General features: G+C 35.2%; 1 protein-coding gene across 2 annotated transcripts; it reads right to left on the reverse strand.

The window, feature by feature from the left end:
- Positions 1-209: 209 nt before the first annotated feature.
- Positions 210-27,290, reverse strand: LOC149770140 (uncharacterized). Of its 2 annotated transcripts, none has more exons than XM_089949332.1 (14): positions 27,180-27,286; positions 24,650-24,673; positions 23,958-24,030; positions 23,233-23,354; positions 20,738-20,810; positions 14,411-14,535; positions 10,669-10,862; positions 9,622-9,783; positions 9,098-9,257; positions 4,842-4,961; positions 4,163-4,244; positions 3,121-3,242; positions 1,673-1,717; positions 210-655 (listed from the first exon to the last, which is right to left on the reverse strand). In XM_089949332.1, the coding sequence occupies exons 1-14, from the start codon at positions 27,220-27,222 to the stop codon at positions 444-446; spliced, it is 1,557 nt and encodes a 518-aa protein (XP_089805458.1). In that variant the 5' UTR covers positions 27,223-27,286; the 3' UTR covers positions 210-443. The 2 variants fall into 2 exon arrangements, 1 of the variants encoding a protein (XP_089805458.1); XR_016418937.1 differs by having other exon boundaries at positions 576-655; positions 3,038-3,242; positions 27,180-27,290.
- Between the last annotated feature and the right edge of the window lie 47 nt (positions 27,291-27,337).

Below are 27,337 nucleotides of genomic sequence, written 5' to 3' on the forward strand. Positions count from 1 at the left end.
TCAAAACAGTTGGTAATGGAGTCTCGAAATACCAATTTTTCGCTGCTGCGCGTGCGAGTGTTTTATGTGTGTGCGTGCATGCGTGTGTGTATGGAGAAAAAGAAGAAAAATATAGTTAGGACTAACTCTTGTACAAGAAGCTTCAGTATAGTTTGAAACGTTGCAGCGACACTCAAAACTGACGTAAATGCAACATGTAAACAGAGAAGCAGGGGCGTCTGAAGATTTATTTTCGAAATCAGAAGTACAAGTATAATGCGATTTTTTAGAAACATACATCTGCATTTTATCTGGTTTGTCTGACAGGTGATGTGTTCAAATCGTTCTCGTACTGATGGTCCATTATCCGAAATGTTGTCCTCCCAATTATTGGCACAATATCATTGCTATGTGTGACTTCTGCATCTGGTGTTAATCTTGTACTCAAGTTCATTGTATTAAACCTAGCGATTTCCCGCGTGTACATTATACTTGCTGCACGTTGAAGACGTGTATAGACACTGACCCCTTGCGACATCAAAAATGAGATTCTCTGGACATGCACGGATATATAAGTAGCCTTCGGAACATGTGGCATAGAAATGGCAACTAGCGCATGCGTGGTAGTCCCCGTTGCCCACCCCACTGCATGCAATATCAGTATTAAGGCATTCAACTGTGGAAACAAAATCAACATAATTTATACAATGTAGAACCCTTCAATGCAACGCCGTGAATAAATCCGGTATGTATGTATGTATGTATGTATGTATGTATGTATGTATGTATGTGTGTGTGTGTGTGTGTGTTTGTATGCGTGCGTATGTATGTATGTATCCATGCAATCATGTAAGTATAAATGTGTTCATGTATGTATGTATGAATCTATGTGTGTGTATTTGTGTGTATTTGTTGCAGGAATGGACGGAAGAGTAGATGGATAGATCTATCAATGGAAGTATGTGTGATTATTCTGATTACAGATCAAGGCATCAAGTAGCCATTTTGACGTTCTACCGCGCTGAAGAGCCTTAGTGCAATGGATATTTCAGACATAAGTCGCTTAATATTCGACAAAAGGACGTTTTCAGTCCTATGGTAAAGCCTCATATTTGCTGTGATTTCGAAAATTGGAAAACCAAAATAATGTTAAGACCAGCAGTTTTTCGAATTATCGAAGTTCTAGAATAGTTTCCATCGAAAGCGGCCAGACTTCATCAATAGCGAATGTAGACATATTATGGTTTCAGAAATCACATAAAATTGAATATATATATATATATATATATATATATATATATATATATATATATATATATATATATATATATATATATATATATATATATATATATAGTGTGTGTGTGTGTGTGTGTGTGTGTGTGTGTGTGTGTGTGTGTGTGTTTGTGTGAGTTATTGATTTATTTATGAGAGAGTGAGAGAGAGGGGGAGAGAAAAGCAAACAGCTATATCCATCACCCATTGATTAATGAATCGTTAAGTGAGGAAAATTAAATGTTTCTATATTTATATAAACATAAATGTAACTAACGTGAAAAGGGGCAAATTTGGTATTGGTCTCCCCTTTAAAAACCCAAATTTTACCGCATTTCATAAATACCAGAATACATTTTTTGTCGTATTCATGCATACAAGAATATAATTATTTCGTGTTTTCAACGAAGCATATTACCTGTATAATTATGAGTAGACGGCGTTGAAGTTGGGTTTGTTCTCGCTGATATGAAATAAAACAAAATATAACAAATATGAAAATAGATCTGGCACATCAGTACAATTTAAGTGACAAAATATATATCTAAACATATCGTCTGAAAATTGTTATTTGGATTTTACGTGAAAAATGAGTCATGATACGGCTCTTTTGTCTGAAACTAAATAACAGAAAGAGCTAATTCCAAGAAGTGGTGCAAAATTCAACAAATAATTCACTTCTCCAGAATAAAACGTGAATATTCAGAAAGAACTTACAGTATTGAGAAATAAATCCCAAATTGTTCTCAAAGTGCAATCAAAAGTCTAAAGGTATGAAGTGTCAATTGAATTCCCTTGATGGTCCAAATAAATTCCAATATTTAACGTGTTAATAAGCTTGCAGTCTTGAATGTGCTAATGTGCCGATGGCATTAAAAGTATCGATGAGCTAAAAGTCTTTTGATGTATCACAATAACATAATCCAAAATGTTCTTGACTCAATTCATTATAATTCCAAATTAATGTTTTAGTCCAAGAATAAAATTGAGCATTTTGTAATTACAGTGAATTATAATTTTAATGAATAAATCCACCCAAATTAAGAACCGAAAACAACATTAAGACTGGTTCCGCTCTGCAGATTAAGGCAGGAATGGGTAAGTATTCAAGTAAACAACGTTGACACAAGCTAACACACAATAACAGAGCCACAGTGTATGCCAGTTTCCTCTCTGAAACATTCAAAGTTGTCAACAAGCTTAGAAAATTCTAAGTTAAAACTAATATCCTAAATTCAGATTGAAGAAAAAATGTTTACCTCCATTAATAACGCTCTGAATACTTAAACGTTAATAAAAGAGAAATATGAGCTATGTATGATGTTGTTTATAAAATAACACTGGTCATGTAACTTGATTAACTTGATTCTGGACCAAGGTCAGTTACATAACATTTACATATACGAAGATATAATCATCAAGAAAAGCCAACAGACTGTACAAATTAAATATAGAAAACAAAATCCATGCTTTTCTATCTTAATTTTAATTTTTCTAAGTTGCTGTAAAAAATATAATCGATACTGAAGCTACACGCATTTATTTTACAGCACGTTGCCATGACAACTAAAGTATCAACATCAATTGAAATTGTTATTTTAGACTCCTTCGACTCTTTTTAAACAATGTTATGCTATATTTGAATTTATAACAAACATATAGGGTATTGTTTCTATGTCAATTCATATTACGGAGGCCGTGCTGCTTCCCTAAATTCAATTCGAAGAATGGGAACGACTCGATTCAAAGTCAAAGCTGGCTCGACCGGACGATTTGGACAAACCTGCTTTGCTTAAGAGCTTTATAGCAGTTTTGGAACGTCCATTGCAGAAATCGATATTATCCAAAAATCACGTAGTAGATTACCTGTGCAGTTTGGAAATACTCCTCCTTCTGTCCACCGCCCGCTGGTTCCTGAGCAATCTCTCTTCAGGAGAACCTCGCCAGTCTCAAAAATATATCCCGGTTTACAGTGACTTAAACATACACTGTGATACAAAAGAGAATTGTATAATAACATTACGTCCGCGTAGTGTGGTGTAGGGCAGTGCAGTTTGGTGCATTGTAACTTGTTGTAATGTAGTGTGCTCTTGTTTAATGTGTTGAATCGTAATGTAGTATTGTGCAACGGGAAGTGGTGTAGTGCCGTGTTATCGTGTAGCGTGGCGTTGAGCAGTGTAGTATAATGTTTTGTTTTGAATGTGGTGCGATCTACAATCCGTTGTGATCTTGTGAAGTAAAGTACAGTGAAACATAGTGAACATTAGCACAATCAAGTTCAGTATAGTGAACTGAGATGATGTAAAGAATGATGTCACAAAAAGCAGAATAGATTAGCTTGGTATGATTTGGTCTTTAATGTAATAATACAATTGTAAGTAATGAAGTACCCCATTAAATAAAAACATAAAAATTAGTCAATTAGCCAACCACTTCTGAAGCAGTATCAAATTGTTTATTGTTGGTTTTTCAGTTATATAAACTCAAGGCATCTCAGATGCATTATACATTTGCTTAAATTTTGGAATTTATATTGCATTGTTCTCTTACGCTTTATAAATTAAACACATTTGCATACAGGGGTTTACATTATGCATGCAATGTGAATGTCACTACGCACACATTTGTGCTCAAAAATTTTGCACGGAAGCCTAAGCGAAGCCAGTAAAAGTATCGCTGACAGAAATGGAGGAAAAAGAAGATAAAGAAACAAAGAAAATAATATTCTCGATCCCATCTCCTCCGTCCTCCATCCTCAAGATTAGTACGGAAACCGAGACTAAAATCGAATTTGATTCTGGTGGTGACGGTCATAGTGATGGTTCCACTGCGGAGGTTTCAAGCGCTACGATCATGACGCCGATTATAATCGTTTTAGGTATAAAGAACAAAACAATTTAATACTCACAGACGACCTCCCTGTTCTTCACAGCTTACAATGCCATTCTTTGGAGGGGGTAGGGGGTAACATCTATGAGAGGGTGGATTCGCTGAAATTTATTTGTTTTGTTTTTTTATAAAGGAGAAACATTGAATCATAAAAAGATGGACTCCTACAAACATACAAACCGCTGCTCTGTCGTATAGTATCGTCCCACATTTCAGATTACAAATAGAACAACCCATAATTGAGCATTCACTTGTTTTGATCATTTGTAGTTGTGAGGAAATTAATAAACACTGATATGAATATCTAGTTGTTATGTTACAATAAAGGACTGCTGTTTGACAAGTGCGGGAAACTTTTGTCATACCTATAGCATATTATTATTATTATTATTATTATTATTATTATTATTGTTATAGATATTATTATTACTATTATTATTATTATTATTATTATTATTATTGATGCAAGTACATCAGTCTTTTACTAACAAGCTTATATCACTTTAATAAACATCTCAACTTTTATTTAATTCCATAAAATGGTTATCAAGTTACCCCCCCACACACACACACACCACCCAACCCACATATGCACATCACGAAGAAAAGAGGGACAAATCGAGAAACGAGCACACAATACTGTAAACTTTAGCTCTGTCACTTCCAGATCTTGCAGCAAAAATATGACCTTGACCTACTTGTGGTGGACGGATATGTTGGCCTGGTTGTGGGAGATTCGGTGCTGGTTGTCACCTCTGGTAAGCTCGCCTTCGTCCTTGTTGTGATCGTTGTAGTGGCTGTAGTATTCGGTTCTTTACCTGCACAGACATAATAATTTTTCAACCACGATATGTTGTAAGACTTTATTGTGTACGTCAAGGGGATGGAGTTAAAGGTATTGTAATCACAGCGTTCAGTAAAACCGGGCATCAGTTTCACAAACATGACCTAAGATTTAAGTCTGGACTTAAGAGATTTAGCTGGTGAATTTTAAGTCAAACTGAAATTTCCGACCATCAGATTACTGGATTCAAATCTTAATTTTAAACTCAGTCATAATGTTTGCTGTTAAATTCAGACAAAGTCTTATATTTTCCAACAAACAAAATAATAATAATAACTGAAACTTAAATCAATTAAACTTAATCTTACGTATGACTTATCTAATCGGATAATACTTTTGTGACTTTAAATGGACCAATAAAATGATTTAAGCCAAGATTGAAGTGTCAAACTTATGTTGGTGAAATTAGTTAATTCGTATTGACTTATTTTGTAAGACCTCGAGCTGGTGTTATTGTTAAAATAACACTACAGAAAGGCACAAACAGCATCACTTTCCAACTTGTAAATACTGTATTATCTGTTTATTTTTAATATTTGTTTTAAAAATTGCATCTTTACATTGTCTATACGTCATATTATGGCGAGATATTTCCACTGATCCTGTTTCTTTCCCAAGGCACAAGTCTTGTGAATTTATCTATTTTATGTAAAGTCAATACTAAATGTTTTCGCGGTCTCAGATTTAGCGCCTACACTATTTTGGACAGTGCATGCACATCTATGCACCTCGATGTTTGTGTCAACATCATAAGGAAAATAATGATAGTAATAATGCGATGCCATACGTAAAATGCATTTTTGTGGTGGGTGGGTGAGAGGGTGTTAAGTCAGGAACTGCGGCCAATAAGTATTAAATGTATTTCAGAGAATGCACAAATTAGATCTACGATGATACTCGCAAAAGTAAAGAAATTTTTCTTCTAAATTAACCAATAAATTATAGTGTAAAAGATCAATGCTGACATTTAAAGCACATAACAATTTTCCATCCTTTTTAACTATTTCTGTGCGGGCGAGTTTATAATAAGAACCTTTATCACCAGAATGCAAGCTTAAACAGTGGAAGGCGTCATTGCTGTATTTTTAGAACGAATTCCAAACGGATTACATGAAGCAGGAACCAGCAGCACAGTTTAAATTGCTAATCATGAGAAATGTAAAAAAAGCATGCACATAAATCAGTAAATGACAACCATTTATCTTTGCATATGCCATAAACAGGGTTTTATCTTTAGTACACTGAGGTTCAAAACTCTATAATGATGTTAATATCCAGGCCCCTTAAGTAAAGACACTAAACTCATTGCTGTTGTTAATATTCAGGCCTTTTAAGTAAGGAAACTAAACTGCAGTTGTTACCGTCAATGCCCATTATGGACAACAAACAATGCAGTTGTTAATATCCACGCTCCTTAAGTAAGGAAACATAACTCTTTCATTGCAGAACGAGATCTAAAAACACACTAGTTCTTTTGAATAAAAAAATTAGCAGTATAATTTCACAGTATTGAAAATGCTTTGATAAAAAGACAAAACCAGCACACAAAATTATCCTTAATAAAGACAAAAGTGGCGCGATGTTTACGAGTGAGCTCATCTTGTATTTTTGTTTTTGTATTTTTTGGCTGAGTACGTAACTATGTTTGCCAGATATACACTTCTGTGTTTTTTTCTTCTTCAAAGCATTCTGTGTTCCAGTGTAATCTTCTATTGAGGAGCCCGCATCATGCTGTATCCTTGCTCATTTTATTCTATTCTCTGATCCAATTCGATCCCATCCCATTCCGGTGTGCCATGATAACGCGCTTAGTAAAGCGTCGGATTCGTAATCTAAGGGTCGCGGCTATGATACCCAAAAGGACCAGGCTGGGTCGGCTGTTTCGGTGTGTCCTTTTGAAAGTTACTTTGCTCCCGTTTCATATGCATTAAATAACCTTAAAAGAATTTTAGCGTTGCTAAAACTCAGGCAACCATCTCATCCTATTCTATTACAATCCACTACGGCGATGAAGCTCTATTTTTTGGTGCCTTTCAGCTCTGTAACATTCCATGGCATTCTGATATTCCCCTTTTTTTCTTAACATTCTCGAGTCAAGCGAATACATGTATAAAGAAGAAAGGAATCTTTGCGCCATGGATTTACCAGCTTGTCAAAAATTTGAAATCAAGACCAAATACATGTAACTGGTCAAATCATTTTAAGTCGGGCTTTGGTATTATCCAGTTAGACAGCTGGATTAAAATCTTAAATTTCAGTCAAGACTTAATTTATATTAATTGAATCCTTGTCAGGTTTGTTTAGGCTTCCCAAAAGCTGCATGCCCCTTAAAAATCAGGTTTGTTTATGCTTTCATAAAGCTGCATGCCCCTTAACATCCAGTACTGGTACGATGGCAGTGTTCAACGTCGTTTGTAAGCAAATATGTTGGCAGTTTATATCTAAAATCTACTCAGATTGCTCAGTATCGTCCATTGTTTCGTCAACGTAAACTCCAGACACTGTTGATCGATAGACTTTCGAATTAGTACTATTTCCCACTAATATGGCACATTCATTCGTATAAAATAATTTTGGATTAACCGTACCACTCGTATCTACCGCGCCAAGTCAAACTTCAGCTTTCAATAGGAGCTACAGTTCGCTCATATTCTGTTGTTTTTTTTTTCTTCTTCCGAAACTAGCTAAAACAAATACACTTGATATGTAGATATAATAGAGTCATTACGTATAATTATGCATTATTAATAGTACCACCAGTCTTGAAAGTTATTCAATTAGAGGAATTCATGTATTTAATTTAAATCATTCATAGGAATTACAGTGCCCGAAATATTCCAGATTAATTGAATTTATAGCTGTCACGGAAATACTGTGAATTCATTTAATGGCATTTGAATTTATAGTTATATCGAAAATAGTGTGAATTCATTTAGAGACATTTTATGATTATATCATAGTGATTTTTCTGTACTGTTGATGCACGAATGACATCATTCGGAATACGTTTGGAACTTACTCGGATTACTCGAAACTCTTTAGAACTATCAGAACATATATGAGCGTTGAATTTCATTCATTATACTGTAAGATATTTTGAATTCGTTCAGGCAATAAATATTACAAAATATTTTGGTTTTCGCTCTTTCTTGTTACTTATTTTAAGACCACACAGTCGCAATAAACTGCATCTGGAAATTACTGCAAGCGAAACCAGTGTACTGTTCCTGTCTAAATCGCATATTTAGGCGGAGAATATCTGTAGTGTTTGTAAAGCACGACGTCTGACAGATGCATGCACCAACCTCGGTTATTATTAACATAAGCACGTTTCACTAGTTGTGATGGCATTAAGAATCAAGCTCTTTCTGAAACGCCCCAAGCTCAACAGATGCGAGGTAAGGATCGCCCGGTTATGTCAAATGAAGGTAGGACATACACAGCCGCTGCTGCCCCTTTTCAAATTGAATGTACGAGTCTTAGTGTCTTTGATATGTCACTGTCTATATTTAGCATATTCTCATATCTGTATCTCAGAAAAACTTTCACAAAGAATACATTGATACAGCATAATCAATTATGAAGGACGTACGCCTGAAGCGATTGTCAGAAACGTAAGGTGCTACCCTTTGTTTATAAGTGTCATCCTTTCAAATGGAATAGCCTCTGTGGATGATATCTGGTGCAGGATGGCATTAGCATTAGCATTTAAAAATGTTCAATCAGATCACAATGAATACCTTGATACAGTATATTAATATTGCATAACGACATCGATACCAAAAATAACCTGCACGACATTTCACTCAAGTTTTCGTCAATTTGTTTTCGAGGAATTTAATTTTAGGTAAATATTTACCGCAATAGTGCCGGTTTCAATTTTTATTCATAAAAGACACTAAAAACAACAAGCTCCACCCATCCTCGTAATAACTTCACAAACTTGCGAAAACTAATTGATAAATCGTAAATCGACGAACCTACTAAGTTCTTTATTTATATAAGCACACGTCGCCATCTCGAAAACGCCACAAACAAACCCACGTGTCAATACTCAACGATCTATAGTTGTGTGCAGAATTGACATTGTTCATGAATCTCAAGACTTACAAGGTCCTGCATGACTAGTGTATTGACATCCTAACAGATCAAAACGCAAACCGATGTTGTCTTTCCATGCCACTGGGTTAATCTGGACGTAACGGGCAGCAAACGGGCAGGTGAACCTGTTGACGACGGGTGTATCGTTGTCCGTGTTTCCGTGCAAAAACTGAAAAAAAGATACGACCCATTAGGCCATTAATTTTCACATGTTTAGAGTTGTAGTTGTTGTTGATTTTAATTCACTCAGCTGGGACAATGTGCTTAGTATTTTTAACACAGAAAGAATGCTAATGGTATTTTTACAATTATTGTTTTCATTTGATGTAAGACCTTAGAATAAAACAGCATTTTTGCTCTTGGCTCTTGACAAGCTATTTGTGTACAACTTATCGTTTATTTCTCTTATCGCTCCAACCCCAAACCATAATTAAGATTACTGAATAAAAGCTGCGGGCACTTTTTTGTACAAAACATAAAACATTAAAACTATGTTTAATGTGCTTACCACTTGTCTAAGACCACAACGTTACCTTATCTCCGATGGTCTGATCGCCATACGATTGCCAGGTTTTGCCGTCTAAGCTGTAGAGCACACGGAAGAACAAGACGTAATCTTTAGCGCTGTCACCATTGACGACATTGCGCCCCTTGGTTACAATGGCGTCTACACGACTGACGTTATTCAGTTCGACCTGAATCGTAGGCAATTAAAAAGTATTCAGATGATCGATTACCATTTCAAAAATTATATAAGTTTCAACAAATGTATATGTATATAGACAAATATTGTATCGTACCACATGACCCAGTCGATTCTGCGTGATATGGTCTTTCATTTTGTAATACAGCAATGTGATATTAGGTCTGATAAATAGTTCAAGAATGTTTTGCAACAAACACAGGATTTACATCCCTTCAACATTCTAGTAGAAATAAGATTTTCACATGTGCTGGAATATATAGTATTTTTAAAAGTTCGTAACAGTTTCTAGTACAGTTATGTTTTTGATAGGGACTATAAATGCAAATACCACTTTCTGTAAAGGTGACTGGTGCAAGGAACTAAATGAGGAAACAACTTTTTAAACAAATATCTGACGGGTACATATTGTAGGCTTGGTGCGCGTGTGTGTATGTCTTCATATCGATAGAATACAAATTATATGGCGAAAAACAGCAATTACAAGTGCTCTCTCTCTCTCTCTCTCTCTCTCTCTCTCTCTATATATATATATATATATATGGCTTGGTGCACATGTGTGTATGTCTTCATATCGATAGAATACAAATTATATGGCGAAAAACAGCAATTACAAGTGCTCTCTCTCTCTCTCTCTCTCTCTCTCTCTCTATATATATACATATATATATATATATATATATATATATATATATATATATATATATATATATATATATATATATATATATATATATATATATATATATATATATTGATGGAAATATAAGCAGACGAACAGATGACCAGATAGAAATAAAAAACACAGCATAGATATACCAATAAAAAAGAATAAAAAAGAAACTCTGAGGGCAGACAAAAAACATGAGGCACATACTTGTATGAGCTGATCTACTGAACTGCTCATAGGTCTCCATCCTCCGCTGAGGAACGTTCCATCACCTTGAATCGCCGTTGAGTTTATTCGTGCCCTTTCAGGTCCAAAATAGTAGCCCCGAACTCCAGTCCACACAGAAGTAGCATTGATCTGTGTGTCTGGTATGTCTATCATTAGAGACTCCTCACATTTCTCTGAAATAGAATATATGGATATATGGCTAGAGAAATTTCAGAGATAGGAAAAGGTACTATTAATATAAATATCTTAGTTTATACAACACTGTATACGTGCAAAAAAAGTTGATTGTTTTAAATGCGCCCAAATCTTATCAAGCTCTTAAAATTTATTACATATTTATGGTATGTAGATTGAGTCTAAATAATAAATGTTTAGCTGCTATTCCTGTCCTTAAATTGACAAGAAAATAATAGACCGTGGGTCAGGCACCTACTTTGTACCTTTGCATTGTCGATTTAATTCATCGATCTGATATGTGCAGTAATTCGCCCAAATAAATTCGAAGGTTTATTTCAGTTTTCTCTGACTCGAAAGACGATCAAGACCATACCATCGGAAGCTTCAAGAGTACCTGACATCGGTTGCTAGAACATATACAAGCAATGTAAAATATATTAACTTTGATTGCACTTTAGGAACTGATATCGATGGACAGAAAGGTTCCGACGGACTAATTATTCTGCCATAATGGATCATAAAATATACCAGAATGACTGCAAGCCAATAAGTATCAGGAAGAGAGATTACTTGCCTTTTGGCGATCTGACCCAGCGTATCTGGTCTGACAAATATTTGTGAAAAGATGCGTCCGCAATTCGAGGAGCAAGACCTTTCATTTCATTAATGACGGTCACTTGATAGCGTGAAAACCTTTGTCCTTTGTATCATCATCTTGTGTATATGAAATTGTTATTAAATTATTATCAGTGTTTGTAACACTTACTGTCTTTTTACCAGCATCTTTCCCATATGCCCTACTCTCAGAAATATTGATATGCATCAAAAGGGGGCAATACTACTTGAATATGCTTTGTTGCTGTTTTCAAGCGCGATCGTAATGGTGTGTGTGTGTGTGTGTGTGTATGTGTGTGTGTGTGTGTGTGTGTGTGTGTGTGTGTGTGTTAACGGCACACTAATACACGGAAAGGCTGTAATGTCCCGATATATGTAGCGCTGAGTATCACGAAAGATTTTGTACTGAGGTATACAAGAATGCTTCTGTACTTACCGCAATACGTTCCACTATCTACCGTGGTTATATTAGGGACCAATAATTTAAATTTCTGGGGTAACCGTTAGTTTTGTTTAAATATTTTTTCCCGCTCTCAAATACCTTCTTCTGATTTATAGCAACAACAAAAAACCCACCGTAATATATCTATTATATTGTTTGAAAAAATATTTATCTTGAGATAAAAGAAATCAGAATACCTCGGGTCTCAAGAAAAGCATAGCCTCTCCACCCCACCCCCAAACTTTATAGTAGATGAATTTATTATGTGTTTGATATTTGTTGCACAGGTTGTCATCTGTAAACTGACGTTGGATGATTAGACTTACACTACAGATGACATCCAGTAAAAGTCAATGTTTGAGAAAGTTTCTTGATACAAATAGAAAGTGATAATACTGATGACTACAATTTACTAGCTACACTACAGCCAGTGGCGTACTAAGAGGGGTGCGGGGGGGGGGGGGCTCCGCCCCAGTGACAGCCAGAAGGGGAACGGTACCATTGGGAGAGTTGAAATACCAGTAAGTTTTCAAACCAAAAGAAAAATTCGCCAAAGTAAAAGTTAATTCCAATTTGCTTATGACAGCCCTGTACTGTTTAAAGATCTATCTGCAAACATACAATAGTTTTCTCTGTGTTTACATCTTGAAATTATTTGTGGCGGTGCCAAAGGAAGGATTTGCCCCGGGTGTCAAACACTTTAGCTACGCCCCTGACTATAGCTATAATATGCAAGGAAATTTGGGGGGGGGGGGGTAGCACCTCTTTTTTTACTTTCAAGCTAAGGTCGTTTGTGCTACATAATTTATATAGGTTAATAAATTGTACATTATTAAAGTACTTTCAATTGTAATCGTAAATAAAGCGACTTAAACAGTGTCGTATTTTGCAAGGGTTAGAATTTTAAAGAAAAGGAATTTCTCCGGGTATCGTCACTGGCTATACTGGCTATTTAAAAAATGGCCTTGGCTGTATTAGGTATTGTTCAAAGAACCTTTAAAATCCTTTTTATTTTGGTGTATGATTTTATGGGTGTAATATGGATTATAGAGAACGCAACTTGGCCTTACTCCAAAAGTGCACTTTTGAAAAAACTGCTAGCTCCTCTTGGTCATTTTCACTTCCTGGAATTCAGAGGTAAATTATAAAAAGAGCCGATAGCTTGTTTTTACATTTTATGTATTTGGTAATTCATTCATTGCACTTTCCAAAGCTGGTATTGTCTGATTGGGCAAAATTCATTTCCCTATTTTCATAGCTCTTAAAGATAGCGTACTTTATACAAATTCAGGCTGATTTTTTAGCACAAGGGAGCAGTCATTTTAGTTAGGAATGTGCTAGGATCATGTACAACTTCCGTAAGTACAATATACAATGAAATGTCAGCCACATAACATCAAAGTAGCATAGAGAGCCAACATTCTCTCCACTGTGCATATTTTAAATGCAGCACCTTCATCTTACATACGTCACGCTCTCAAAAGCACATAATAACTGGTGAGCGTACCCAATGAGAGAACAAATCAAGATTTATTTAACCATTTATGTCAACATTTTACAGAGTTATGGTCCTTTCATCATGAGTTGTGTTTCCGCTGAACAACTTCTGAAGGAAGTCGTGAATTGAAACTAACATTTAGTAAAACAGTTTATAGTTTTGAAAAAAAAATATTAAAATTTTTTTTAAATTAAAAAATATCTTAGTAAGTTTTGATCTTCATTCGTTTATGTTTCAATTTTAAATAATGCCCGAATTATAACCTCGGATTGATTTAGAAATTTGTATTTGCATCATAAATTACACCTATAAGCTACATGAACTTAAAAGATCGAAGCCAGATATAGCGTGCATCAATGTATATGGTAAATTCATGGCAAAGTTTGGTTTTCCCATAATGTAGGAAGCAATTGACAGATTTGTCTCTCTGTAGTCTTAAAATATATACTTTTACACCATGACCTGGGATGTGTTGATAAAAACATTCTGGCATGGGACATACATACTTTTCCTCAAAACATATTTCTTGTTTTTTCTATTACATTTCATAATGCCATAGTTTTCACTTTACATCGTACATTTTGTTAAAATTTCTCAATCAAGATGAAAAGTTGATTAAGTTCAAAAACATGGTTATTAAATATATAATTGACAATGTTTTGCTTTAATTTCATGCAGTTCTCTATATGTGATTTGAATATACAATTAAACAAGTCTCTATTTCATTTTATGCAATACCGCATATGTGATTACAATATATAATTAATCACGTATCTATTTAATTTCAGGCAATACCGTACTTGTGATTAAAAGCTGAGAATCTTGGGTTGAGACACATGAGTGATTTAACTGAGTGATATTATTTTCCACCTAGACACTAGAAGAAAAAAATATTGGCCACTTATGTGCCTAGCAATTTCGACAGAGAATCGGAAATCATGAATGTATGGGTCTAACCGGTTAGTTTAAAAACTCTGTCCTTAGCATACCTGGAATGCAGGCTGGGATAAGTGACCCTCTTTGCCACGTATCAGTGGCTCTATCGCATTGTAACTGGACAACTCGTTCTCCATTTTCAAATATGTAACCCTCATTGCATGTGGCTGAACATGCTCTGGAATAGAGACCAAAGTATCATATTTACATGATTTTGTAAACTGCTAAAACAATTTCGTTCTTTATTTCATTCTTTTTCTTCCATTCTGCGAGAGACAGTGTTAAGTTCTCCGATAACTTTTCTCAGCTAGTATAAATTAATAACACTGAAAATAAATTCACCATGGCGTTACTACAAGAATCTTCACATATTTTTGGTTCGTTGGGGGGTCGGGGTTGTGTGGGTGTTAAAGTAGGCTTCTTAATACACAAAACAAGTTTCGAAACAGAGAACATGTTTGATAGAAAATTTCAAAAGCCTGTACGGCAAGATGGTACCTGGTCTTCGTCAAAAGTCAGTATAGCAAAAGATTGCCTTGTCTCGGTCAATAACCTGTACCGCTTGACAAAACCGTGCATCGGTCAACAGCTTCCAACGCTTGACAGCACCTTGCAGAGTCAACATCATGAACTACACGGCAGTACCTTGCCTAGGTTAATAGACCGTATAACAGGGTGCACAACCCGTGGCCCGCGGGTCGGATCCAGCACGTGAACGTGTTCTGTCCTGCTCTCAGGGCAAATTAAAACAACACAGAAATCTGGCCCGTGAACAGTAATCATATTAAAGAAATTAGAAATCAATTGGGCTACTATTAAATTTCCGACCTATACCAACCTGACAGAGCTTAAGTCTAACTCAAGGAAGGCGGTAATGTCGTCCTCACCTAATAAGTTGAAAAAAGCTGCATCTGTTTGAATGCCAGCCCAAAACGGCTGCATAAACTTGGCTAAGCTCAGGCGGCAATTTTTGGAGCGTCGGCCCGGTCAACTCTATTATTAAGATTTTTCATTGGCAGCTCTTTGCGCAATCTTAATCAAGTTCTCTGTGTGTGTGAGTCTAGAATATTTTTTCTTAATTGCCTCAACAGCGTCAGCTATAATAAAGACAAAACATGATTTTCTAAAATATAAATTTACAGTGCCGTAAGCGAAGATGTCTAAACCTGAAGCTTTTGATGGGGAAAAACTCAGTTCAGTGATGAATGGACATGTCAGTATTTTATGGTTACATTTAACGGCAAATCATCGTGTTTGATTTGCCCCGAATCACTTAGCGTTATGAAAGAGTATAACTGCAGACGACACTACGAAACGAAACATGCCGTTGCTTATAACAAATTGCAAGGTGACTTGAGAAGGCAGAAAATCGAACAGTTAAAGAAGACTGTTGGCTGAGTAAAGATTTTTTTCAGAAGAAGTCGCAAGAAACAAGATGTTTGACACGTGTCAGCTGCAAAGTGGCACGGGTAATTGCAAAGTCATCACGACCTTTCACAGATGGCGATTGTATTAGAGAATGTCTCCAAAATATCGGCACAGAAATATGTCAAAACAACGCCAGTATTTTAAGCAAAGTCCCGTTATCCCGTTATTCCGCGCCCAGTCGAGGACCTTGCAAAAGAGGTTACTGAGCAGTTGCATGACAGATTAGCTAGCTGCACATATTTTTCAGTAGCTTTGGATGAGGGCACTGATAATACTGATACCGCACATCTCTTAGTATATGTTCGAACATTGAATGGTAAGTATTAGGTAACTCAGGCATTGGCAGCGCTAGTTTCGTTGCATGGACCTACAACAGGTCCAGATATATTCAAGGGAATGAAGTCAGTTCTTGATGGATGTAATGTACAGTGGTCGAAGATGTGTAGTGCGACAACAGATGGAGCTCCAGCAATGGTAGGAAAAGAAACAGGATTTGCTGCTCAAGTGAAATTACATATTGAACGAAATTGGTCTTCGAGGTGATGCTGTCAATATATATCACTGTACTTTTCACCAGGAAGCACTTTGTAGTCGCGTAATGAAATTTGACAACGTAATGAAGTATGTTTTCACTGCTATAAACTTCATCCGTTCCAGAGGCTTTAGTCATCGGCAATTTAAATCCTTTCTAGAAGAGATTCAATCTGTTTGCTAAGATGTTCCTTATCATAGAGATGTCCGATGGTTGAGCAGGCAAAACGTTTTGAAAAGATTTGTTGAACTTCCTTCAGAAATTTGGAAGTTTTTAACTGCGATGGGCAAAGAAACAGCTGTGTTTGAGAATAAGACATGGCTGTTTGACTTGGTCTTTCTTACACAGATCACATGTCATATAACTACTGTGAATCAATGCCTTCAAGGTAAATATCACTTTCTCTTTGACATGTTTCGAGAATTGCAAGCTTTTCAATTAAACTACAACTCTTTTAGTCACATCTACAGTCTGAGAATCTTATTCATTTTGAGGCGTGCTTACTTTTCCAAGTGGAGTATCCGTGTGATTTTTCGGGATTTTTCCAAGTGGAGTACCAGTGTGATTTTTCGGGATTTTTCCAAGTGGAGTACTAGTGTGATTTTTCGGGGATATCATGAATCTTGTGAAACCTCAAATAAGGAGTTTAATTATCGGTTTCAAGACTTCAAAGAAAAGAAAGATTCGTTTCATTTCACGCCTGGTCCATTTTCTTATACAATGAAAGCTATTTATGCTGAAGATCAGATGCAGGTCATCGACCTTCAATGTTCAGCTGAACTAAAAGTGGCCTTTAAGGAAAATAACATTTTAATATTTTTCAGGAATCTTTGTCCAGACAAATTTGGCAAAATTAAGGACTTGACTTTAAAGTTGTTTTCACTTTTTCGAAGTACATATTTATGTGAACAAACATTCTCAATCATAACCTCAATAACAATTAACTGATATCAAACGTGACTGATGACAGACTCAGTTCCATTTTGAAGATTGCAACAACTCAAACTTAATAATTAAAAACAGGTGTTCAGTTCATCTTGACTCTTGAGTCTTCACTTTTACATGCAAAAATAAAATTATATAAAACCTTCATGTCAAGCAGAAGTTTATTACAACATTTATTACCGTTAATTTCGTTTACCAAGTCGCTGTATAGAGCATATAGCATCGTGTTTGTGACCTTCGAGTGCTCTTAGACAATGCAATCTGGCCCTTGGCCGAGAAAGGTTGTGCACCACTGATGTATAGCATGACAATACATTTTCTCTTTATGACATGACATATGTAGAAAGTGAGGAAATACTAAGAAAATCTTGGATAACTGAAGTAGAATTAATATTAGTTATACTAATGCTATACTAGCATTAGGTTCGTACAATTTTAGGCACTTTCTTTATTATGCTGCTATGTATCACGGCAAAGAATATGTTTGATCCAAAAATAGAAGGCACGTTTGATAATACCTGGAAACGGACTTGAACACAGAAAGTAACGAAGGATGTTATAGACGGACGGGCGGAAGGTAAAGCCCTATGTCTAACTATTGTTGTAGTGTGGTATAAAAACATATTCATTTTTTTTATGGACAACATGTGTAGAAACCTTAATGAGGAATCTTTCTCCAGATTCGTATGTTGATCGTTAGATCAAGCTGATTGGATGTCTATGATAGATAATTGTTATAAAAGAAGTTGATTGGATGTCTATGATAGAAAATTGTTATGAAAGAAATTGATTGGATGTCTTTGATAGATAATTGTTATGAAAGAAATTGATTGGATGTCCATGATAGATAATTGTTAGAGGAAGTTGATTGGATGTCTATAACAATATAAGTGTTAGAGGAATTTGGTTGGATGTCTATGATAGATAATTGCTAGAGGAAGTTGATTGGATGTCTATGATAGATAATTGCTAAGAAAGAAGTTCGAGCTACCCTTTCAAGATTCCCTTTATCAACTCATCAGCCAGTAAAATAGCTTTTCCATGGATTATGGGTTTAGTATGCGTTAGTGGGGTATGGACTTATGATACGACTTTTTCATTATTTTCATTTTGTTATGAAGACCCATGCTACAAGGATCTGTTCTTAACAAACGAGTCAGGTGGATTCGTTGAGTACATTATAAGTGAACCAGCACTACTCTGGTTCGACCATGTGGCCTAAGAACATTGCGTTTTGTCGGATTTCCTTATTTTCTCGATATGAGTATGTACTCAAATGTATATTTCGAAAATCAATGAACGGTCAAGGCAAGACTGGATCGATTTATATTTGTCCATTTCAGATACACAACATTATATGCAACAAAAAGCTTAACTTAAATATTGCAGTTCAAAGTACCTGGTTCGACTTCAGGTCAATAACGTATTTGTCACGTAGCATAGTCAGTACATTTTACATATAGTGTGTACAGTTTAATATTTTGGACATGACAACATGTTAACATATCACTTTATTTGATGCTGTTTAGTTCAAATAAACCCATGCCATTCTTGCGCAGTATTCTTTTAGGTGATTTACTACAATCGTTGGAATTTTCCTAACGCAGCCTTCTGTTACGTTTTGTTTTTACTAGTACAATCAACAGTTTGGCGGCAGTTTTTATTTATACCGCTTGCCCAACGGGAATGGGACAAAAATGGCCACTGTCTGAAAATGGCCAATATACCAGAGAGAGTCTCATTATGTCATGTATAGCATATCATGCTTTGAAAAATGGCGTATACCTCTTCAACAACAAATTCAACAAAATAATTGTGGCACTCTACAGTTTCGTATTTTGCAAAGGGTTAGAATTTTAAAGAAAACGAATTTACTTGAGTTTCTTCACCGGTTATACTGGCTATTTAATAAAGACCTTTAATCCCCTTTATTTTGGCGAATGATTAATAGGTGTAAAATGAGTTATATAGTATACTGCTTGGCCTTACTCCATATGTGTACCTTTCAAAAACCTGCAAGCTCCACTTGGTCAGTTTCACTTCCTGAACTTTAGAAACAAATTGTAAAACATCCGATAACTTTTTTTCACATTTTATATATTTGGTAATTCATTTATTGTCCTTTCAGAAACTGATTTTGTCTAGTCTTGCACAATCCATTTTCCCTATGTTAATAGCTGCTAAAGATAGTGTACTTTAGGCTAGTTCAGGCTGATTATTTGAGCACAAGGGAGCAGTCGTTTTAGTTAGCAGTGTGCTTAGATAATGTCTAATTCCACAAGTACAATATCCAAAAGACATGTCATCAATATCATCAATATTATATCAAAGCAGCATAGAGGTATAACAACATTCTCCCCATTGTGCATGTTTGCAAACAACTTCATCTTACATACGCCACTCTCTCAAAAGTTCAAAAGTAACTGCTGAGCGACCCCCCCCACCCCCCAGCTAATGTTTCTTATTATGTGACGCCACTTCAACTCTCAATAAAATTTGTCTATGTCTACTGCATTCTACTATAAAAATCATATCATGTAAATATCCGGTAACAAATAAATTACAGTGCATCTGAAATTTCCGTATCCAGTAATGGTCACTTCACATGAATACAAACAAATGGAATGCTAATATTGAAACTGACGCAATTTCAGGTGTCAACATTAATAATTTATACCCTAACCGTAGTCAAACTATATGACACCACACGTAATTTCCAATGGACATTCTGTACTGAAATATGATGTTGGCTATGGCCAATGTTCAATTTAAATTCTGAGTGAGAGTTGAGCCTTCATTTATAATTCGTTAACAAATCTGTTTTTTAATGTTAATGGTTATAGAAATGTGTCTGTATCTATTTTGTTTCGCGCAAGAAAAGAAAAGTACAACATATGACTCAGAATGAACGAAATTATTTATACTTCTTTCTCTCAAGACTATTTCCATTAAAATATGAACTATGTGATAAACATAATCTCAAATGGGTGATGATCTGATATAAAAGTTATTACAATAGTTGAATAAGGTCGCGCAAAAGCTGGACATTATTCAACGAGTTTAAATATTAAATAATTACTTTTTTCAGAGCATCTATACATTAAGTAAAAAAAACAGAAAGTCAGAAATGTTGCTATTGTTTCGAAATTTGAGAAGGTCGATAGCGATTCCGAAACAATTTGCCTTTTAAAATTGTAATATTCTGAAAATTGTATAACAGCAGAGGGCTTCAAGGGAGATTACTTTGAACTCATCTAATTGAGTTACCTTCCACATATGAATACATGCTCGTCATGATGACAATGATAATGATAATGCTGCTGCTTGTGATGATGATGGTTAATTTATTATTATTATTATTATTATTATTATTATTATTATTAGTAGTAGTAGTAGTAGTAGTAGTAATAGTAGTAGTATTGTTGTTGTTGTTGTTGTTGTTGACTGAAAAGCTTAATAAAATTTAACAGCTTACAACTTGGTGTCTTCTGATACACAGTTGACCATTCCATGTTCCTGATTATACAGCGGCCTGCACGGCGTCCGAGCTACATAGAAGACAAGACATGAAAAGTTAAATGATCAAGGTCTCACTGGATAGTTTCGTAATTTGACACCTTAATTTTGTAGCATTTATAAATCCATACAGAAGCTAAATCTGTAATGTGGTTTAGATTTACTTTGAGTTAGGCTTGAAAATGGGTTGGCTTGCTTGTGACTGCCCGTCACAATTAGGCTAGCATTGGAGATCAAATGCGCAACTAGGGCTGCAAATGAACAGCCGACATGGCTTACGTATTTACGTATGTCTGCTACAGAGGTAAATAGCTAAAAATCTAGATGGTTGAGGGGTGATGAAAAGTATGCTAATTTGTTATAGTACTAGTGAACTTAAGTCATGCATAAGGCACATACTGATTCTTTTATCTGCCTTGTCACAGGATGATATTCAAAATAGCTCTTTGCTGTAAAAAAAAATGAATGTAAAAAAAGAGGGGATGGTGGCAGTGTTGGTTGAATATAAAAGCCACCAGTTGTATAAGGAATTAACCTGATTGCCGCAGTGAAAATTGCACATACATGCTTTCTACAAAAATCATTAGTTTGTTTGTATTTGCATCTTCAGTGTAAAATTATTATTATTTTTCTCAACAGGTCATTGTCGGATGAAAATTCACCAGATAAACCGTGTAGTGAAACCCATGCGTTGTTACAAACAAGGGAAATAATCCAGAATACTTATATACGTATCATTCTCTACTGAGTTATTTCCCATAAAATAAACTTTAAGGAGTTGCGGTACTAGGACTCACGGTACTAGTTCAATTCCAATAGTAAGTATATGGAAACACTATCATATTCAAAATTCAATAACTTAAAATGTCTGGGTGCTGATGATTAGACCTAGAATTCTTCATGCACATCTAACCTTTGTGCAAGCTTATGTGTGGAGAACATCATATGAGCCACGGCATTTTGTTTATTTACATGTGCATGAAACACGTGCTATTGATTCTGCACCAAATGAATCAGGTGCTACTTTCCTTATTGAGTACTCCTGAGTCAAGCCTGTAAAAATACTAAAATTGCATCAGTAAAAATTTGTCTATATTTTTTTTTTTAAATTACATATAGGACAAGCTCTCAAAAGATATTTTTACTAAAATTTTAGTTTTCATTATTAACCAATTATGGACCACCAAACCCGTAAATACTCTAGTATGTTTTCACCCATTTCTAGACTGGTTCACAGTTCTTCTGTATAATTAGTACCAGGTGTCCTACAACTGTTATGGACAACGTGGAACCAGTCTAAATAAAATGGAGTATCTAAGATGTGGGTATGGCTGGCCAGGATTGGTTGATAATGAAAGTCAAATTTTAGCAAATCTTGGTGGTAAATCTTGTGAGAGCTTATCCTATTTGTAACTGAAGAAAAAAGATGTAATGTTTAACTGAAGGAATTTCAGTCTTTAAATTTACTTCATTTTGGAATATTCATGTATTGGAATTAGCACCTCTTTTTTTGGTGCGAAATTGAAAGCACATGTTGCAGGCACACGGGGATCCATGGCGGGATAGGTGGCTGCTTACTACAAGATCATTGTCTTTGAATTAGTTGAATTATTTTATGGGAATATTGCGGTTGTGGTCATGCGGGAGAGGCGAGTGAATAACCGAAGTCACCTTTCATGTAGGTTTGGTTATTTATTTTTAGTATTACTCAGTCTCTTCTATTTCTTATACTTTTCACCATTACATAAATCGTCGGAAGATTTTCATGTAAGTTCTGTGAAACCATTTTCACGCAAATTCGATATCAATCCATCCATCGAGAGAGAGAGAGAGAGAGAGAGAGAGAGAGAGAGAGAGAGAGAGAGACTAGTGGCAAAGTAGTTAACTGATTTACTGGCCAGTTAACACTTTAGTACTAGTAGCTAGCTGGCAAGAAAATTAATTTAATGTACTGTACTTACTGTATGTATAGATGTCTGGATGAAGTTACATTAGACGTATGACGTAAGACGTATGAATGCGATAGGTAGCTAGGTACCTATCAATGTAATAACATCTCACCACCTATAATTCCCCCCCCCCCCCTGCATGTTTTTCCTGTTCCTTTCATTTTCTGATGTTAAGATATAATTATCTGTTGTATTAGTTTGCTTTTATTCCTTTAACATTTATAAGGTGTATTTATGAAATATCGAGGCAGAATAATTCTTAGTTGGTAGAACTTGTTCCAAGGCCTTTTGCTTTATATGTACGAGCTGGCTATAAAATATGTTTAAAACAATTTACCTGCCGACGATAACAATAGCGGAAAATGAGAATGACGGGGTGTGTGTGTGTGTGTGTGTGTGAATATTCAAACGTGCAAAGAGACAGTATGCTGAATAAACGGAGGAAGGAAAGCCTTAAAATACGAGGAAGAAAAATATTTAATTAAAATACAGCATTCACACTTACCCACACAACGAGGCAAAATGGTACCATCTGGGTAGGATCCATTGTTTAAATAGCAGTTCCTGTGTACAACCTTTTCTCCAGAGACAAACTCGTGATCACGATTACACACTGCTGTACATACCCTAATAATAATAATAATAATAATAATAATAATAATAATAATATTGATAATAATAATAATAATAATAATAATAATAATAATATTGATCATAATGATGATAATAATAATCGAAGAGAAGATTACGTAGAAGAAACTTTATTATTCTCTGGAATTACAAAGTGATCTATAATATTCTTGAACAGAGACATTAACTTGGTATTATAGTGATTTCAAATAAGGACTTCTTTGATTGTATTATTGTGATTCATCAAAGGCTGTTGGCACATCATTACACTTCAGACCATTCGCAAATTATGGCCTTCAAGACTTCAGGCAACTACGGATATTTCAACACCTTCAGCTTTTGATATTATTTGAAATACCACTAAACTTTATTCAGAACTTTATTCATTAGGACTTGTTTTAGAAATTCTAGGACTATCTGGGATTTAATTCAAAATACCGTAAGTTCTTTTCACATTTTCACTTATTGTTCCAGGGAAAATACATTATTTGCTGAATTTTACAAAACTTGATGGTTTTCACTCTTTTCTTTTACTTATGTTAAGACCATAGAGTCGTAACATCTGATCACTGGTAATTAATGTGTTATATCAATGCTTACATTTCTCCCCCAATGGTTTCACATTGTACGATACCGTAGAGGGGGGAGACAAGTGGCTTGCAGTTCTGTTCACCTGTGTGATAATAATAATAATAATAATAATAATAATAATAATAGCCTGAAAATAAACGAACCAAGTATAATGAAATACGCCGTGTTTTATTTGAATATTAAACCTTTCGCCTTGCATAAAATAATGCCGAGGGAAATCTAAATATTGGTTAAAGTTTTATTTTGTTCATTTGCAATTAGGCAAGGCATTCATCTAAAATTCATTCTTCATTAGTGTTTTAGATGAATTAACAGAACCATACATATCACATCTAATTTCGAAAAGCTTACTGGGTTGATAAAGACGCATGCACTCGCGCTTGTTATATAAACAACAAAATACAAATATAGACAACATGTATGCGTATCTGAAAGAATAAAAACAAATAAAACGAATAAAGAAATAAGGGAAAGAAAAGGCGATTATTTTTATTTATTTAACACATATCGATGACAATTTCAGCGGACCACAAATTTTCCGTTTTTTGCGAGTTACTCCCCTTTCTCAACCTGGATATATATATATATATATATATATATATATATATATATATATATATATATATATATATATATATATATATATATATATATATATAGAGAGAGAGAGAGAGAGAGAGAGAGAGAGAGAGAGAGGATACCTAGTGCGCCTCGAATCACTATTACTGAAAAAGATAACATATGTGCGATTAGTTCATGCGGAACATTTCTTCTTTTCTGTTAAAATTGCGATATTAAATTATATGGTCCTTACCTAAGGTTTAGAGTCGTTTATGTAATCCTTACGTAAGGTTTGGAGTTGTTATTGTGATCCTTATGTAAGGACTGGAGATGTTCTTTAAATCCTTGCGTAAAGTCGGATTCGTTATTGGAATCCTTGCGTAAGGTTTGGAGTTGTTATTGTAATCCTTACGTAAGGATTGATTGAAGTTGCCATTGGGATCCTTACATAAGACTCGGAGTTGTTATTGTGATTCCTACCTTAGGTTTGGAGTTGTTATTGTGATCCGTACGTAAGGTCCGGAGTTGTTATTGTGATCCTTACGTAAGGTTTGGAGTTGTTATTGTGATTCCTACCTAAGGTTTGGAGTTGATATAGTGATTCCTACCTAAGGTTTGGAGTTGTTATTGTGATCCTTACGTAAAGATTGGAGTTGTTATTGGGATCCTTACATAAGGATTGGAGTTGTTATTGGGATTCCTACTTAAGGTTTGGAGTTGTTATTGTGATCCTCACCTAAGGCTTGGAGTTGTTATTGTGATCCTTATGTAAGGTCTGGAATTGTTATTGTGATCCTTACCTAAGGTTTGGAGTTGTTACTGTGATTCCTACCTAAGGTTTGGAGTTATATAGTGATTCCTACCTAAGATTTGGAGTTGTTATTGTGATCCTTACGTAAGGATTGGAGTTGTTATTGGGATCCTTACATAAGGATTGGAGTTGTTATTGGGATTCCTACCTAAGGTTTGGAGTTGTTATTGTGATCCTCACCTAAGGATTGGAGTTGTTATTGTGATTCCTACCTAAGGTTTGGAGTTGTTATTGTGATCCTCACCTAAGGCTTGGAGTTGTTATTGTGATCCTTATGTAAGGTCTGGAATTGTTATTGTGATCCTTACCTAAAGTTTGGAGTTGTTATTGTGATTCCTATCTAAGGTTTGGATTTGTTACTGGGATCCTTACCTAAGTTTTGGAGTTCTTATTGTGATCCTTACGTCATGTTTAGAGTTGTTACGGCAATCCTTACGTAAGGTTTGGAGTTGATATAGTGATTCCTACCTAAGGTTTGGAGTTGTTATTGTGATCCTTACGTAAGGATTGGAGTTGTTATTGGGATCCTTACATAAGGATTGGAGTTGTTATTGTGATTCTTACATAAAGTCTAGAGTTGCTATTGTGATTCTTGCGTAAGGTCTGGAGTTGTTATTGTGATCCTTACGAAAGTTTTGAAGTTGTTTATGTGATCCTTACGTATGGTTTGAAGTTGTTATTGTAATCCTTACATAAGGTTTGAATTTATTATTGTGAACATTAGGTACGTTTTGGAGTTGTTGTTTATTTTATCCTCTTGTAAATATTCTTGGAATGTTATGTAAATGATTAACCGAATTTGTACTAGGTCTTGATCAATTCAGACGTTAAGACAATTAGAGAGTTAATTTTCTCTGTGTCTAATTAACGGTGAAATTTAAATTTGGTTATATAAGAGTTCTACTTCGTACTTCTCTCTGACCCCAGTAGTTCAGCGGAAGAGCGCTGGACTCATAACCCAAGGATGTAATCGGAAAAGGCATTATCTTCCCACTCTTATGTGGTCAGATTGTATACTGACACGGCCGATAAATCTGTCTGTCTATCTGTCTGTCTGTCTCTGTCTCTGTCTCTCTCTCTCTCTCTCTCATTTTATTTTTAAAAGATTTCATCTCCATAACCAGATGGCGATTTAGAATAGCGCTGATGGAAAATTCATGCCTACTTCAGATTACTGAGATAAAACACAGAAGTAAATAAGTTACCTAAATTAAATAAAATAAGTAAATTAGCAAATTTGATAGGACATATCACAATAGGATTATTCACACAGATTGTCTAATAGATGATCCTTTTAGGATAATACGGAAGGCATATTGAATATTGGATCGTCTTTAAAAATCATTAAGGACCCACGCTGTATATTAGAATGTCATGATAAGACATCAAAGACCGCATAAGGACAATTTTATATTGTAATCGTAATTTTAGAATCATGCAACATTTTGCAAATGCAGTCAAGTTGAGTACGGTTCGCGACATAAAATTCCGCCATTACTGCTCAGAAATATGTCACTTCTAGTCAGTTTTTGAAGAGGATTATTTTTCAGTGAAAAATCTTCTTTTGATTCACTCTTGAAAAGTCCATACTTTTGGCATTTAATAAACCCGATTTGACAGGGTCATTTAATGAACCTGATTTGACAGGGGCATTTAATAAACCCGATTAGACATGGGCGTTTAATAAACCCGATTAGACAGGAGCGTTTCGGGTAAATAGGGCAGATGATACATCTATAATCAAGGTTAACATATATATCAGCAATCAAGAGGCAAGGTTACATACTTCGGCTGAGGATGCTATCTTATCCACCTGCTAATGCCCATCAAGGGGATAATAAATATGTAATGCGCCTTACCTTGTACCAGAGAAACAACCAGTATCTCGACCGTGCCAGCCATCTTAGGATGAGACAAACTATCCAAAAATAATTCTGTCAAACAGGACACCGGCACAGTTCAGGAATTTAGCAACCCTTATCAGGTTGTTTCACTTACTTCTCATTCTTCCTTTGAT

The sequence above is a fragment of the Sinohyriopsis cumingii genome, unplaced genomic scaffold (genome assembly GCF_028554795.1).
Source record: "Sinohyriopsis cumingii isolate HCF-2022 unplaced genomic scaffold, ASM2855479v2 utg002626l, whole genome shotgun sequence".
Classification (NCBI taxonomy): Eukaryota; Metazoa; Mollusca; class Bivalvia; order Unionida; family Unionidae; genus Sinohyriopsis; species Sinohyriopsis cumingii.